At 40.7% G+C, this 17,977-nt stretch overlaps 1 protein-coding gene across 25 annotated transcripts in view; it reads left to right on the forward strand.

The window, feature by feature from the left end:
- PTPRF (protein tyrosine phosphatase receptor type F) overlaps positions 1-17,977 on the forward strand; it is a 457,928-nt gene that overhangs the window by 171,794 nt on the left and 268,157 nt on the right. For all 25 annotated transcript variants that reach the window (XM_083446024.1, XM_083446033.1, XM_083446017.1 and 22 more), the window contains exon 3: positions 8,068-8,226. In XM_083446024.1, coding sequence (XP_083302150.1) covers positions 8,145-8,226 — 82 coding nt within the window. In that variant the 5' untranslated portion in view covers positions 8,068-8,144. The remainder of the gene's footprint in view (positions 1-8,067; positions 8,227-17,977) is intronic.

Here is a 17,977-nt window from a genome sequence, read left to right on the forward strand (position 1 = left end):
AGAGTTTGGAGATGCAGTGCCTCAGGATTCCACCAGAGTGCTGAACTGCAGCCTCCTTCTGATTGGCTGTGGTTACATCTAGCCAGAGGTGGGTGGAGCCAGCAGGAAGGGAAAAGAGAAAGCATTAGAGAGGGGAGAGTTGACGTTCTTGGTGTTCAGCTGGGTAAGAGCATAGCTCCCTGTGCGTGTGTAAAATTCACTCTGAGGAAAATATCTGTAGCCAGAGAAGGAAGTCTCTGAGCTTAGTTTGAAAGACAGTGGTTAGTGTTTTTTAAGCGTATTCAGACAAGAGAAGTAGAAGTTTGAGGGAACACTTGACTTGGGTCTCATTTCAGTCAGAAGGGGAGTGATATTCTGGAAAGGGGAGAATCCCAAACTAGTAAGTAGGGGTGTGGTGATCCCCTTGGTCTGTTATACTGCTAGAGGAGCCTCAGGAGTGTGATTTATTGAAGGTGTGTGACAGAAGGCACCACCTTGTTTAAAAGCCAAAGTATTAAGCTGTAACACCTATACAGTTAAGGAACTGAAGTGAAATAACTGAAAAGAAGCTGTGCGATTACCACCTTGTTTAGAAGCCTGTTACATCCACTAAATTTCACACACACACACACACACACACACGAAAGATTTCTATCAACTGACATCTTTTGTTTTACCAGTTTTGTTCTGTAAAATAAAGCTTTCCCCCCTACTTAACTTATCCAAGTCTCCCAAGTACCAGAGTTTTCTTTAGAAAAACAAAAATTAAGCAGTAGTTAAGAGGGGGTTCGCCTCAATCTTACTGTATGGTTCACATTTTTAAAAATAGATGTTTAAAATTGATTTTCAAAGAACATACAGATATCTCCCCTCTATAATAAGCACACCCCACCCCTCCTTCCTTCCCTAAAATACAAAGTTCATGGGAAGACATTATTCCAAAATTGTAAACGTGAGTTGGGCACATGCCACTGTAGTTGGTGTTCTGTTGAATATGTGATGAAGCAATATCGTGCCTCTATAAAATCGTAGCAAGAAATTCAGTTTTTATACAGGCTCTGTGCCCTTTATGGCAAACTGGTTTGCTATAGCCATGGTTTGGAACCTAAGCAATAGTTTTGGTTTGCAAGTATATAGGAACTGTTTTCATTTTCTTCTCCTCAGCTCTCCTGTTGGTAAGTTGCAATGGCCTCGGGAGCCATAACTATGGTTTGTTCCTAGCCATGGTTTGAAGTGATGTTTGAACTGAGCAATGGAATACATAGCTGGAATATCGCTATTAGCTATGCATGCTTCGGTTCTTTCAAATGATGTAGACGACTATGATACACCTTGACAAACTGTAGCACAGAATTAGTTCTTTCACAGGAGATCCCTGGCTTTGAATACAAACAATCTTTGGGATTTCAGTATCTGCTTAGTAATGTGTTGCTGCTATCTATATCACTGCAACATTTTTGAGTGCATTCAGATCAGGGAGAAGAAAATAGTGGGATGAGAGGAAAAATGGGAATTAAATCTAATAGTCATAAGAGGCATCATTCATTGCTTACACACAAGCTGATCATATATCATGTCAGGATCAAGGTGAGAGAGGCGGTTTTATGACATTTTAAAGGATTGTTTCATGAGAAAGCTGCTTCCCTCTGCTAGAGGTGTGGTTTTGTACCGATCAATCAGTAATCCCTGATGAGAGTTGAGCTGCTGGACTTATTCTAAATATTGTATGCATTCATTTAAAGGAGGTGATATACAGACCACAGTTTCCTTATCTCTCAAATTAAAGGAGTGGGAATGGACTTTGTATGAGAGGGTGTACTCTGTAGTTGTTGGTGTCTAGTATGCGGTGCTGATGATGGGAAGGTTCAGATACCCAAGGGGATGAATGCTTTCCAGCCTAACTTCACAGCTGCTTAACAAGGCTTTCTTCAGGAATTGTGCCAGGGGAAAAATATTGCCTGCTGGGCAATAACCACTTTGAAAAGACAATCTCTACAGGAATAAATACTGTCTTTGAAGAGGACCTCAGCATCACAGATAGCATGTCTTTCTCACAGTACTCTTCCCCAAGCTGGTCTTGCTGCATTTTGTGAATCCCACAAAATGTAATTGCAGCCTTTATCCTAAGCTATTGAACAAAGCAGGTGGAACTGGACAAGGTGTGGTTTTTAGGGGTTTTCTTTTTTTCTTTTTTTGGAGGAGCAAGTTTTAGGTGTTTATTTCTTATATAAAAAAGTTTGTGTTTTAAATGTTCGTTCCAGTATTTCTGGTCTCTATTAACACTGTGCCATACTGTTTGCTTATATATTATTGCCTTCCCCGAGTTGGTTACAGGGAAAACAGAAATTCTTTGTTACAACAGCTCCACTGGCTCCCGGCCCATTTCTGAGCTCAGTTCAAAGTGCTGGTTATGACTTCCCAAGCCCTATAGCAGCTTGGGTCCAGGCTATGTGAAGGATTGTATATGAGCTTGGCCAGGCTTCAGATCTTCTGGGGAGGCCTTTCTTTCAGTGCTGTCACCCTCATAGGCACATTTGGTGAGGGCACAAAAGAGGGCCTTCTTGGTGGCTGCTCCCAGATTGTGGAACTCTCTTCCACAGGAGGGTATGCTAGCTCCCTCTCTGTTTTCTTTTCACAGACAAACAAATGGTTTTTTGTTCCAACAAGCCTTTGTTCACTAGCTGCCTGTTGTGGCAGGATCTTCTGGGGTGGACATTGTACTGTGTGCATTTGTGTGCTTTTAAATGGATGTAAGTGTTTTCAGTGGTGGTGTCGTCGCCCCCCCCCCCCCAATCACCTTTCATCTGAGGATCACATGGCAGTTTACAATATAAAAACACAAAATACAAAGCATAGTAACAAGCAAACAAGTAACTCCCCAAGTTTAAAAGGTCATATATTGTTTAATTAGCCAAGGGACTAGGAGAAGAATTTTTAATAGGGTTTTATTTAATTACGTGTGTGTGTGTGTATATTTTTATTTATATAAATATAAAAGTGTGCGTGTGTGTGTAGGTGGTTTCCTTGAGAGACTTGCACCCAATTTGCTGGAGTAGTACCTGAGCTTTTTCAGCGTTCACTACTGTGACTTTTTATATCGCACTTCTTTATTTATCCATTTTAAAACAAGAGTATGGAAGGTTGCTGACTGACAGCATGTGTGATTAATACTTAGTGGGCAGTGTTGGGAGTGGCTGTCTCCTAACAGCAGAGCTGAATGGAAATGGTATCTAATCTATACAATATACATAAGGGAAGGGAGAAATGACCAATTTTGAGATGCTGAATCTATGGCTTTGGCAGTTTTCCAGTCAAATACGATCTTGGAATAGATGATATGGTTACATTATTGTTGACAAGTTAATATACAGAGCAGAATATATATATATATATATATATATATTACCAGCACTGCAGTAACTCTGTTGGCATTGGTCTCTAATTATATCTTGATGAGCAACCTTTTCTGTCTCTTCCCCCTAGTATTGCCAAACTGTGTTCCCGTTATAGTGCCTCTGCACTGTGCAGTGGGTGTAAGCTCATTAATTAAATGGCTATATTCTCATTTCCTCTTCTTGTGCAATACACAGGCTGATTGGTATCTACTTTGGACAGTATATGCTGATCTTATTGTTCCCTTTCACACAATTTCTCACATGGCCCACCATGTGTACGTTCCTGACATGGTCAAAGTTTAATGATTAATAATTAAGAATAGCTATTTCAACATATTCCTCAGGATCATTAGACAATGCCGCTTGCCCTCTCAGTAGGATATAAAAGGGAAAGTATAGGGCTGGTTTCTTCCCTCAACACCAGGTTTCTCACATAGTGTGATGGACTTCATTGTTAGCCTCTATCTCTCTCTGGGCACTATACTTACAGTTAAGGAATACACATGAGTGGGACTGGGTCAAGTACCTCCTCTCCCTGGCACCCATGTGCACAATGCAAATGTCTGAAGGGAGGGAGCCTTCCTAGGTACATGTTTCTCTGCAATCTGGAACCCCGAGGGGTTGGATTCCAAGTCATGGTGAAGCTAGTACACAAAATGGCTCATTCCCTTCAGTTGTGTGGGCTGTATGCAAGGATGCCAGGGCAAGGAGCTATGTGGCATGGCCCCAGACATGGTGAATTTTGTCTCCTCTTTCTGCCTTGACATAGTCTCCTCAGGAATTGGGAAACAGTGAGTTGAACTTCCAAGTTGTTTGCTTGAAAACTTCAGCCTGTTTCCCCTCCTGCTCTCCCAAGCAGGGAATAATACTCAGTTTTTGTTGTTGTTTAGTTGTTTAGTTGTGTCCGACTCTTTGTGACCCCATTGACCAGAGCACGCCAGGCACTCCTGTCTTCCACTGCCTCCCACAGTTTGGTCAAACTCATGCTGGTAGCAGTGGCGTAGCGTGGGTTGCCAGCACCCGGGGCAAGGCAAGTAATTTGCGCCCCCTAACCCGGGGCAAGCCAAGTAATTCCCCCCCCCCCCGCTGCACTGTCCCTCCCCCAGATAGTCCCTTGCTCTCTCTCCACACCGCACCGCACCCTCCCCTCCACAGTGGGCGGCGACCCGGCGGCTCGGATCGGATTCGCACAGCCAGCACTGCAGTGAGAGAGAGTGAGTGAGCCAGGTAGGGGCAGAGACCTGCGAGTGCGAGCGCACCCCCCCCCCCCGATGTTGTGCCCGGTGCGGCCGGCCCCCCCTGCACCCCCCACGCTACGCCACTGGCTGGTAGCTTTGAGAACACTGTCCAGCCATCTCGTCCTCTGTTGTCCCCTTCTCCTTGTGCCCTCCATCTTTCCCAACATCAGGGTCTTTTCCAGGGAGTCTTCTCTTCTCATGATGTGGCCAAAGTATTGGAGCCTCAGCTTCAGGATCTGTCCTTCCAGTGTGCACTCAGGGCTGATTTCCTTCAGAATGGATAGGTTTGAACTTCTTGCAGTCCATGGGACTCTGAGTTGTTGTTTAGTCGTTCAGTCGTGTCCGACTCTTCGTGACCCCATGGACCAGAGCACGCCAGGCACTTCTGTCTTCCACTGCCTTCCGCAGTTTGGTCAGATTCATGTTTGTAGCTTCGAGAACACTGTCTAACCATCTCGTCCTCTGTCGTCCTCTTCTCCTTGTGCCCTCCATCTTTCCCAACATCAGGGTCTTTTCCAGTGAGTCTTGTCTTCTCATGAGGTGGCCAAAGTATTGGAGCCTCAGCTTCACGATCTGTCCTTCCAGTGAGCACTCAGGGCAGGAATCGGCAAGCCACTCCAGTATCCCTGCCAAGAAAACTCCATGGACAAAGACAACAGGGACTCTGAGTAGCATCGCCCAAAAGGTCTATGCAGTGTAAGGGACCACCAGTACTTGAGTGTGCCCAGAAACTAGTGTAGCTGAGAAATCCAACTAAGTGGTTCATTCAAAAGGAATATTAGGACTGGTCCTGCACTAGGGGAAATTAACAGTAAATCTTGCTCTCCATGGTCATATGGTGTTGGTAGTTTCTGGCATGATGAGGGGACAAAGGGGTCAAAACAATGTTGGCCACAGTCCTGTTTTAATGGCTCTTCATCCAGGGTTTTGATTGGCAGGAGGCTCTGTCGAGCCATTCAGATGAGCAAAACCTGATGACCAGGAAAATGATGAGGAGCTAAAGAATGAAGTGAGCAGGGTGGCCATGGCTGGGAGGTGGAGGATGTCCACATGCCAATTACTTCCTGATTTGCCCCCTGTGAGATGACAGGCCTGTGTATACTTGGACATGGCTGAGGACTAGAGGTACTGGGCAGTTCTAAAGTGACAGACGTGGGTAGGACAGAGCCACACCACAGGCTTCATTTCCCCCCCCCCCCCCCAGACTGGGGCAAGTTAATACATGTGACCTTTCCTTTTGTGCAAATAACCCCATTCAACTTCTCATTTAGCTCTTCTATCAGCTACTCAAGTGTAGTGACTCTCTTACGTGGTTGTTTGAGGATATATTTTGGTCTTCAGTTTAGAGATGCACTTGAGGAATAACTGCTGTCCTGTGAGGAGATTTCTTATTTTCTGCCTGAATTCCCAAACTCTGCATTTCTCTTTCACAGCATATCTCTTCTTTCACTTCCATTTTTGGTGAGATTATTTATTGTTTCTGTTTGCGGAGGAGGTGTTTGATACTTCTGCAATCCAGCCTTAGAATAATGTGCCATTTTATCAAAAAGAAGCCAGAATTTCAAACAAATTTGTACACATTCATTTATTCGTTTTAATTTGTAGTTTCATGGTAAATAGAATCCAGTACCCTGTCATTTATCAGAAATTACGTCCTTAATGCAGCTATTCAGAAGAGTTAGCCATGACAGATGAAAGAATTTTAGTGTTTAGGATTTTGCATTTTCTGTAATCCTGAAAGTCAGAAGCAGAATGGCTCCTGCTTGACATTTCAAATGTTTTTGGAACATAACCCACTTAAAACCAATCCATACTTTACTACTACTTCTGAAAAAAAAAATCAGGTACAAGAAATACTCAAGTTAAGTGGCAAGATACAAATATGATATAGCTGACTACTGCATACACATTTAAATGGACAAGTGGGCGGCTTAATCTTTTCTTCCTTGCTGGGAAACCTGTCTTTTAACTATGACTGTAGAACGCACTATTGGTGGTGCTAGATGCATGCTTTGTCTTCTAAGCTTCGGTGCTTTTTATTCCAAAGCTCAAAGTATAAGGTATGAATTGACTTGCAGATCCAGGAGTCAGATGATGCCCCAGAGAGTAAGAGGATGCAGAGGTTGAAACAGGAAGATAATTTGGCATATGGGGTAGGAAGCCAATTTAAGTAATAAGGATATTGATGTTGCATCTAAATGTGCAGGATTCACACATGGTTGGCAACATTTTCTGTTGAATTTATTTTATTTTTATTTCCCCCCGTCCTATCCCAAGGGCACAATGCAAGTACATTGGTACCTCGGGTTACAGACGCTTCAGGTTACAGACTCTGCTAACCCAGAAATAGTACCTCAGGTTAAGAACTTTGCTTCAGGATGAGAACAGAAATTGCACAGCGGTGGCAGTGGGAGGCTCCATTAGCTATAGTGGTACCTCAGGTTAAGAACAGTTTCAGCTTAAGAACAGACCTCCAGAATGAATTAAGTTCTTAACCTGAGGTACCACTGTAAAAACAACTTCATATTTACTAGAAGGATTCCTATTCTCACGTACTTGCAATTGTAGCTGTGAAGGTTGGCTGTGAAGGAAGATAAATTATTCAAATGCTATCTTTATGTTATGTTAGATTTACTGGTAAGTGTCAGAATTTTCTGACACATCCCACTGGTCTCCTAAAATGTTAAAGAGTTTGGGGAAAAATTATGATAGCCATTGGGTTTCTGAGATATACCAACCACATAACTATAAAATCAAAGGTGAGAGAGATCCTCCAGCTCTTCACTCACAGTTTATGTGGCTTCAGTACTTCTTTTGAGAGCAGCCTGGAAGCAACCCATATTCTCGTCCAGCCTATCTCTTTTGCTCATTGAAGAGACATTCAGTAAAGGGGAGGATGGAAGGACAGGGTTCTGGTAATGGTCCCTCTGGTATGGGAGCAAACCCTATATATTCATAATATTCTGGTTCATGTACAGCATTTTTACATTTCCTCCCTCCTCTTTTAAATCCTGGGTATGCTGATTGTGAAAATTGTGCAGTGGGAAACTTCTCCCAGCATCATGTTGGGTCCTGCCTTCAGTATTGGACAGGGGAAAGTATTTTCTTCTGAAAATGGAAGATGTCAGCTACATAAACAGCATTTTTAAAAAAAAGTATCCAGTTTCAAAATAGAATGACAATTACTCAGAAAGATAAAACTTTAAACCTCCCCATTAAAAAAAATTCAGATATTGCATGTGGATAGTCTTTCCTTGTATGCAGCAAGGAGTATGTGATTTCCTTAGTATGAGTAATGCAGATCCAGTAAATAAGTAATCCATTATTAGTTTTCTAACATCATAAATGCAGTGATACAGAACAAGGTACATTCTCATTTGGGTAGGAAAAGTGCTTTTAAAATATGTTTACATTTGCTTAGGGTCTGACTCCTTTTATCTTTCTTTGGTTTGCAGGAATAAGTCTGCATCATTGACGCTGAATGTATTGACTGCTTGCCTTGGAGTAAAGGTGACTTTCTCCACTTTGGAATATGGTGCCTAACTTCAGCATCCCTGGATTTTTTGTGCCAGCAGTAGTTCTGTGCTGCTTGATGTCATCAACGGAGGCGGATAGTAAGTAGCACTCAGATGGGAATATTTTATGGCTGAGTAAATTTTCAGCAGATTTTATCTATCAAAAGTTGAACCAGAACTGACTGAAGCACATTTATTTGTGACAGTGAAAGGGAAGGGCTGCGGGTCATTCAGTGTCAATTTGTTTCCAAAAATGTGTGATGCTTGCAAACAAGTCACAAAATGACTGCAGTATATTGAATCCGTTCATTGCTTTCCATTACCAAATTTTAGGTCATTTCGGATGAAAAAGAGAGGCAATAGTTGATTTCTTACAAGACCTAAGATCCCTATTTTTGTTTGAAAGCACACATCTACCATTCTTTTTTTCTCTCTTTGTCTTATGCCCTGTGGTATTGACTTGAACATTAAAGAAGTCTTCCATGTGTTATCTGTGATGTTACATAGTTCTGACATATTCTTTTTAGCTATCTTATTCACAAGCTAATGAGTCATTTTGGTCCCTACTTACATGGAGAGTTTTCTTGGCCCTTTCTACATCATTGTGTTGTATACACTTAAGACCCATCAATTTAAGTTAATGGGGAAGAGCTAAATGCTTATTGTTGAAAGTAGGTTTACTACAATGAATTTCTATGAGGGCATTTTCATAACTTGTTCTATTTCCTGCTGTTTTCCTATTTAATCTTCAAAATCTTGTGTGTCACGCGCCTTTTGGATAACAATTATATACTACACAAATGTGTTCAGTGAATGGGTCACAAGCTAATTCAGAACCCACAATATATAAGTAAAGTCATTGTAGCTGCTGGGAAATATATGCTGAGGCAGCACCTGTTGTTAAGGGCTATCCATCTCTGCTGCAATCTGTTGTTATTGCCACAGAATTGTAAATAGTAGAACTGGAGTAAAAAAGGGAGAGTGATTTTTATGCAATCTTTTTTCCATTGAAAAGTGCTCCCCTTGGCGAAGGTGCTCTGTTCAGTGCATTCAGAGTGAGAACAGGAAGTAATAGTCATGATTCATTGTACTGGCCTCATTCTGAATTGGCTGTGTGTCATTGTGATGCCACCTACCTCATCCAGTTGTCCTTAAGATGAAAAAAGTTACTGAGGACAGCAAAGCAGATGCAAAAACATAAGCATATTTTTTGTTTGTTTGTGAAGGTGGTGGTGCACTTCCAATCGGAAAATACGTTTAATGAGGATAGGAGGTGTGGGTGGGTGTCCAGTACAGTATAGTGCCTCAAAGATGGGATTAGTAAATGTTTATTTATATGCTTATACTCTGCCTCATCTGCACACAAAGCTTGTTACACAAAACATCATGCTAAAGCAATCAGAATAGCACTTGCTTCCCCCTCCCGCTCCTCCAGCATTAAATCATGTGGTCTCTTCCTTCTAGAGAGAGAAATCCCTTGTGATTTTTCTCATTCCCGCCTAGGAGTAAGTACATGCTGCGGACCTGAAGGGGAGTGTGGGAAAAGACAGATGGGTGGGAGAGAGGGGGCTCCTCCCCTCCCCACCTCCAAAGGCCAGTTGCCACTCCTGTTGTTTTCTGCATGGTTTAACTTTTTGCCAGTAATTAGCACTGCTGCAAATTGATGGATTCATATTCTTTCTCACAGAGTTACAGGTACAGGCTTTTTATTTTATTTACGGTATTTATTCCACTTCTTAAATTCTCCTTGAGCTGGAATAACTTGCTTAGCTAATTTTATACCATTCTGTTAAGCAGAACCAGAAATGAGGCAATGAATGAGCCATGCTTCATCCATTTCTGTGTAGCGGCCACAGTATGTGATTATATCAACTTTCTGTTCTCTGAAGCAGTAGTAGTACTAGTACTCCAAAAGGTTTGTAGTGTGGATTAATTGAGGATCACATGAGGAAACCTTTGGAGACCAATACTTCCTCACAAAGCCTCACAATGGCGTAACATGTCCTCCTTCCTCGTATCTTATGAAGGGCTGTTTCACTGGTAACAGATTTGCTTGGCAGTGATATATCTCTGCATGGGGGGGGACATTTTTTGGTATTACTTGAAATACAACAGTTAGTTTTACTTCAAAAAACACAGATAAGCACCACAGCACGCTCTCATGCTCTGTTTTCTGTGCAATAATGTACATGGTTATTCTGTACAATTATTTCCATGTAGGGAAAAGATCACGTGTTAAGCAGCCCTGAGGCGTGTTGAGAAAACAGAAATCTAAGGCCTCTTCTCTCTTCCTTGCACAGAATTACTTCCTGAGTAGGAAGGCAGTTTTTGTGTCACTGCAGCCTGGATGACCTTGAGGCACACAGATTAACATAGGCTTTGTTGCATGTGATAGGTGGCTTGGTCTTGATGTGTGACTCTAAATTCCAATTTTTCCCTTATCCGTTCTCTCTGGCGCTCTTGATAACAAGGCGATACTGTTCAGAGCAAATTGGTCTGAATCACTGCATTAGGGGGACAGAATGGAAGTGCATCAGCTGCAATTGGCAGCACTGCTGAACATTGGCAATTTCATTTTTCCTTGCTGTCTGTGTGACAGGCAGGAATCAGAGCAATCAAATGCCCAGTTAAGTGCTGACGCTACCTGGAGATGGAAATTGCGTGTTTTACAGAAAAGACAAATCCTCTAAAACACCATGCAGTTGTGGCTGTCTGTTTTCTGCAAAAACAGAATATGTTGGTGAATAACAATACAAAACGGTTGTTCAGGGGGGGAAAGGAAGCCTAGAAAAGGACTGATTGGCAACTCATTTTATTTATTTATTTATTTATTTTATTTGGAGGCAGGCATTCGCCTTGTTTACGTGAAGATAAAATTTGCATACGCATGGCCCAGCCTACCTAATTTGCGCACAGGCATTCCCCTCTGCTTCTCTGAAATCACTGAGAAGTGCTAGAGGAGTGTCAAGGCCAATTAATATCTGCCAAGTGTTTTGAATGCCTCAGTTGTAAGGTGATAGTACAGAATGCAGCTATAAATGACCTAAGTCCCTGGTCTTTGTGAGAGAATTATGCCTAGAAATGGAGCATAATTGATAATGCAGCAGGGTGTGCATGGATCACTTGTGCTGTGTGTATCTGAAAGCAGAGTTCCACGAAAGCCCATAACCTAGGGTCTCCCACTCTCAAAATCTGTTTTGTTGTTACTGCAGCAGATTTTATTGCTGCTGCTCTAGCTTCTTGATAATTAGGCAGCTGTGCACATAGTAAGACATTTCAGGGTGAAATTAAACAGATTGTTGGAGTGTCATTTAGTGGGACTGGCATAAGGAATAAATATGGACTCTCTGAGAATTAAGTTTTCAGGATAGTCTTGAAATATATGTATGTGACTCAGATATTTCAAAATGGAGGGATTACCCTTCTGTAACAACAACAACAACAACCACTAGGATTAGCCAGATATATTTGTTGAGATGGCATAAACATTGCTCGTCAAAATAGAGGGTGACGCCTTTAGTGGTATATGTCTGATAGGTGTTTAAAATATATATACACAAGCTAATTTGATGGAACACTTCCAAATTTTCCTTTGCAGAGTATAGAATTTTTTTATTTTATTTTTTAAAAAAATCAAATTTCCTCTGATCTGACTGTTTCTGTCAGGGTGACCCTAATTCCATTACAGCATTTTGGAAGCAATTCAGGATGATTGTTCTATACTTTCTCCCTCAGCTTCTTCGTGTTTGTCTTTTATGTGCCCTCTCTGCTTCCCCTTCTGTCAGCTCTTGACTGTGCAAGGGAAAATAGCTTTGCAGATTTCATTTAATGTTCATTTCAATTGTCAAGGAAAAGATGCTCTTTCCAGGCTTTTGGAATATATTGCTTACTAAAACCCCAAACACTGCAAATCTTTTTCTGAAAACCAGGAAATGAAAATCAATTCTTTCAGCAGAGGCCATTGAGGCTGTTGTGCGTTTCCCTCCTCTTTATTAGGCTTTGTGTCTGAGGTTCTGGGCAAGGCTTCCATTAGCTGGGGGCAGGTCTGGGTGACCCACCAGAGTTTCAGATAATCTCAAACAGAGTTTCAAATCCTTTGAAGAAGAAAAAAAAGCCACATCAGAAATGACCTGGCGTGATGGAGGAACAAAAGTGAAGCTTATATAAATGGAGGTGTGAACCAACATAGGATATGCTCAATTACCTGCACTTGACTTCTTGACATTTGGGAGGAACTGCATTTCTTTGGAGAAAGAGCATGGATGGGGCCTCAGGAAAGAGAGCAGTTCCGTCACTGCAGAATCTGGGGCTTATATGAATGTCAATTGTATGTTTTCTTCTGATCCTGTTAATAATGGTTTGCAGAACATACAGCACATGTGCACTTCTTGATCTTCTTGCAGTCCATGAAATTGAAAACCCATAACAAATGGCAACATTTTGGGGATGTGGGTTGGAGGAATAGTCTCTCTTATTAGTGGGACATGTCTCTCTCTTACAGTTGCTGGAGCTTACGTGGCACCTGCTTAAGGAGAGTAGACTTGCATCATAGGTGCCTGGCATCCCTCCATGGGGACTTAGTAAGTTTCAGATAGTTTTAGGGGTCTTACACTGACAAACGGGCAAGGCATGCCATTCCCTTTCTAATATTATTATATTCTGCTCTTCTTCCAAAGGAACACAGGGTGCCAAGTGGCAGGCCTTAGAATGGCCTCCCAGTTATAGTCTACCGTGCTTCTTACTGCCAACCCAGCAGTTCAAAGCATACCAGTGTGAGCAGATAAATAGGTACCATTGCAATATATAGATATAGATTTAATAATAAAAAATACATCATAGAGCAAGCTGAAATAGGACTCTCTCTCTCTCTCTCTCTCTCTCTCTCTGTGTGTGTGTGTGTGTGTGTGTGGCTTAACACAAGTAGAGCCAGATGCTAGAGGATGCCAGAATACATTTGGTATCTACCAAGAATGAATCTAACCCTAATGGGGTCAGAAGTCATAGTTAGTATCCAAATCCCTTTATGCACAGATGAGCACAACAGTCTACAGGGGTCATTTAACCTGCTAACCTTTCCCCAAAGGAAAAATGTGGGTATTCTTGGTTCTGTCATATGTACTAGTTGCTCAAGGTTTAATGAGACCTTGAGTATGAAGATGCATCAATCTTGACTGATAGTTTATTGTTATCTTCCGTTATTATTTATACGTGGCATTATCAGGATACATGACACCTCACATAATAACAGAAACAAAAGACTGGGTCCTGACCTCTGGATCTTAACATTTGAACTTAGTGGTGGAGGCGGGTAAAGAGAGGCACAGAGCTAATGAGGGCTGACATCAAGCAGATGCAGTTACTTTGGGTTTAATGTGCGTTTTTATTCCTTTTCTTTTTTAAAAAAATAATAATCATTACTTCTTACAACTCTTCCTGTGAAGATTGCAACCTGGGGTACTGTAATCACCGCTCTTGGTGTAGCTTCAGCATTTACTCATGATATGTTAATATAATCAACCTGGAAAGAGGAGATGTCATCCTACAACATATGTGTATAGACTATTGCCCCTAAATAATTATTCTTACCCTATTTCCTGTTATAGAAGGAAGCCCCACTTCAGCAGGCCTTTTTATTTAGTAACTTCCAAAGTGGTAACTGTGTTTTTCTGTTGCAACAAAATGTAAACTTTTGTGCGCCACAGTCTGCAATGTGAAAGCTCTGAATTACAATACATGAAGAGGTTCAGTGCTATTGCTTGAGGACTGAACTGAGAGAAAGTATTTTTGGCACATAATGTGTGTTGATTTGCTTCCCAGCACCAGGATATTTAACATCAACTGGTTTGTGAATGACTACGGTTAATTATAAAATTATCGCTCTGTATATTTCCCCCTGTATTACATTTCCCCCTCACTTCATTGTTTCCCTTCCCACAAACACTGTGCACATGTACCTGCTTCTCAGGGTAACAATTCATCCAACTGGTGAAGTGGACTGTAACCCACAAAAGCCTAAAAATAAGTTTGTTTGTTTTAAAAGTACTACAAGAATCCTTGTTCATACTGTTTAGTGACACGAAGGATATATGTTTTGTGCATCTCAATGATTGCATTGGCTAGAGTCACATAATACCCAGAATTGATTTATTATGTGATTGTGAAAAACATTGTTGCTTGCATTGTTTTTAATATATTATGTTGGTGTTTACATTGCAAAACTACTGTCTGTTTTCCTGGGTAAGCTTGTTTGGGGGATTTGCATGTGTTAATTACTGATGTGCTTGTGCATCACATGAAAATCCTTCCTATTGTAATTAATATTTGCTCAGATATTCTTGGTCTATCAGTATGGACAGGGAGATCAAAGAGAAGCCAATCTTCTATAAGCTTAGATTTACCAGATGTAAATTCATAAAGGATTGGATGTGGGGATTGAGGAATGTCTCCACTAGATCTATTTTGCTCATTTTGCTTTCTGCTTTGTGGTTAGATTCCTATTTATTTATTAGTATTTCAGACTGCTATTCTAGTCTATTTATCTTAGAGAGAGAAAATGCATATTTTAAAAGCAGAATTTGGATAATCACATTCCTTAGAATCAGAACAACCAGACTGTTGCAGTTTGATCTAGCTAGCAAGATAAATTTTCTTGCTTGTCTCTGTTTCCCCCCATATAGTGAATATTATCCAAATGAAATCAGTGAATCCAATCCTGTTGCTACTCAGAAGTATAAAGAACTGAGGGTCAGGGCCATAAGCTAAAGGGGCTAACCATACAGTAGTCAATCATATGAATCTATTGTAATCAAATTTTAAGCTGGTGAAAAGCACATAGTGGAATTTCTTGGAATCAGAGGTGTAGTGTTAAGACTACCTTGTTTCCAAATAATCTTACTACTTAGGTTTTTTTGTTTTTTGTTTAGCCAACCGAGGTAGCAAGTAGTTGCAGTGTGATGGGCATGGCTGTGAGTTAAGTTAATAGAATATTGACATTGCTAATGCCCTGCTCAGTTCATAGCTCTTGCTGATGGAAACATAAACGTCTCCTCTTGAACCCACTTGGGGAAACTACAGTGTAAGGCTTTTGAACAAATTTAGAATGACTGCAATCTGTGTAATAAGAGCAAATATTAGGATTTTAAATGAATAACATCACTGGGGAAGCAGGCAATATGGCATTTAAATAATATTCCATAGCTTTTCATGCCCTGGAAATATGCAAAAACAAGTTACAATTTAAAATGATGATGATGATATCTTGCAGCAAAGGGAGAAAATGCTGCTGGTGAAGAATTTGTGTATATAAAGCACTGCTGACATACTATCATACATAGCACCAGAGAGTCTAGTGTTCTGGCAATTTGATCCTTGAAAAGCCTTAAACATTGTCACACCTTCCTTTTCATTTACCCATAATCTATAGTCAGCATTATTATACTTTACCCTGTCTCCCCCCCCCCAAAAAAAAATATTTAAAGATGGTTTTTCGGTTCCAGGTGTTATGTCAGAATTTGTGTTTTCTATTCTCAGTAAGTCTGTCTAATTAGGAGGGTGCGGACATTCTCACTCCATCTGAATTTGATTACAGCAGGGATTATGAGAGAAAGCGAGAGCTAGAGCAGCGGTTCTCAAAGGATGTGGCAAGAGAGGATGGCAAGTGTGGTGAGAAATTTCAAGGACAAACAAAGAAACATTTAATCATTTCAGTGTAATATATTATATTCTAGTATTAAAATTAATTGCAGAATATGGATAGATATAGTTTCCAAATCAAGCACTTCTAGGAGTTTGAGAACCATTGATCTAGGGTGTAAGGCAACCTGAAGTAAGATGCAGAAAATCCCATGCAAACCTGAGTCTGAGGCTGCAATTCTAAGCACATTTGTGACAAAAAATAAACCTACAAGCAGAACTGGAGCCTGGTATTTTGGTACCCAAGGCAAACAACCTAAAATGCACTCATAAGCCAACACCATATTTTATTGTTTAAAAATGATCAACAGTTGTAATAAATTGGTAAAGCAACAAGTACATATCATTTACCTATTTTTTCAAGTTGTGGTAAAACTACAATAGCAATTTGATCAGAAACGATAAATAGATAGATATAGATATAGATATATAGATGGTATAGATGGTATAGATATAGATAGAGTAATGTTTATCACATCAGTAGACAAATTGTAAATATAATGTAGGCTATTCAATAACACTGGCTGGTATGCAACTACGTAATTCGAGGTTGTGTTTTGGCATGCTAGGCATGATAATTTTGCTCTCTTCTGCTGCCCCAACCGAGCCAATTGTGGGGGAAGCAGACAGGATAAAGTTCTGTTACCAGGCCTGGCCCAATATATTTTGGCACCTGAGGAAAACCCCCAAAATGGCACCCCTCTCCCCGCTAGGAGAGGAGCATTGAGTGAAGATCTGTGTCAGAAACAAGGGGAGAATAAATATGTACATTGGAATCTGCTGCCCCTGTGAATCCTAGTGCCTGCGGTGGTTGCCTCATGGGTGAGCCAACCCTGTCTGTCACATGTGAGAATCCTTGCACAGAGCTTCCACTAACGACACTCATTAGTTGAATCCTGTGCACTTTGTACATGTTTATACACGCACACACATACACCATTAATAGTGATTTAGGAGCCCCCTTGAATCAGGCACCCAGGGCAAGAACTCTGTTTCCCCCACCCTAGTTGCAGCCCTACACACTAGACTTATTTCTGAGTAAACATACACATGCATATGATTGCATTGCGATCTCGCTTGACATCTCCAAGATTGCAGGTTCCAAAGAAGACATTGCTTTGAATCACGACAAGATGTGTGCTAGCAGGAATAATTTTTCACAAAGCTCACTCTGATATCTCTTACATAATAAATCCAATAAATCATTGGTTTTAATTTTGCTAGAACCATCCATTCACTGTCAAGCTTGTCTTTTGTCCATTCTCAAACTCTTAATAATGTCCTTATCGCTCTCTGATAAACTATTGACAGTGTTTTCTATCACTATTACTATTTCGTTACAATGCATTTTCCTGCCATATTCACAAATTGGCTTGCTTCTTTGATTCTTCATCTGTAGAGAGTAACAGAATGATGAGATACTTAGAAGCTATTTCCTTTTTACTGGAAACAGCAAACTTTTATTCCTTCTGTTAGTTGGAACTTGCAAATTCTGAGTTACATATTTGGCAGGATGAATATATTGTCTCTTGCTAAATTATTGACTAATGTTCATTGCAGATGACTGCAATATGTGCAGGAAGGAGAGATTACTATAGAACCTGCACCACCACTAGCATGTATGGATGAAATTTTGTTTTTTGTATTAAGTTTACTAACTGGTAGTATAATAGCCTAGCAGTATCATAAATGGTGTGCATTGATTGCCGTCCTTGAGAAAACCACTACTAAGGTACACCTGCTTTGTTCATATAGCATTTTTATTCTAACATTCTAGCAGTTTCCTTTAGAACAACAAAGCTTGCAATACAATAGTACGCTTTCTACATACTTCACCGTTGAGAATAGGGGTAAAAATTTCACTTTAGCACTCTTTTTAGCATACAAATGAGTATTATGATGGCATTCTTCAGGTTTCGATGGTGTTCCCATCCATTTCTGAGAATGTTCTGCATAGAGCTTTGGGGTTTGCTCTGAAATCCCTCCGGACCCTACTCTGAAGGAAGTACATCAGAAATATATGTTCATAAAAAATAAAATCAAGTGAACAGTCAGCTTCCTTGGCAGTAGAGGTTCTCAGAACATGCAAACCGTTTCAACTGTCAAGGAATATTTCAGATGCTTTCAGTTTAAACAGCATTTTAAGGAAATAGAGTGA

Source organism: Podarcis tiliguerta (assembly GCF_965153285.1).
Source record: "Podarcis tiliguerta genome assembly, chromosome: 6".
NCBI classification, from domain to species: domain Eukaryota; kingdom Metazoa; phylum Chordata; class Lepidosauria; order Squamata; family Lacertidae; genus Podarcis; species Podarcis tiliguerta.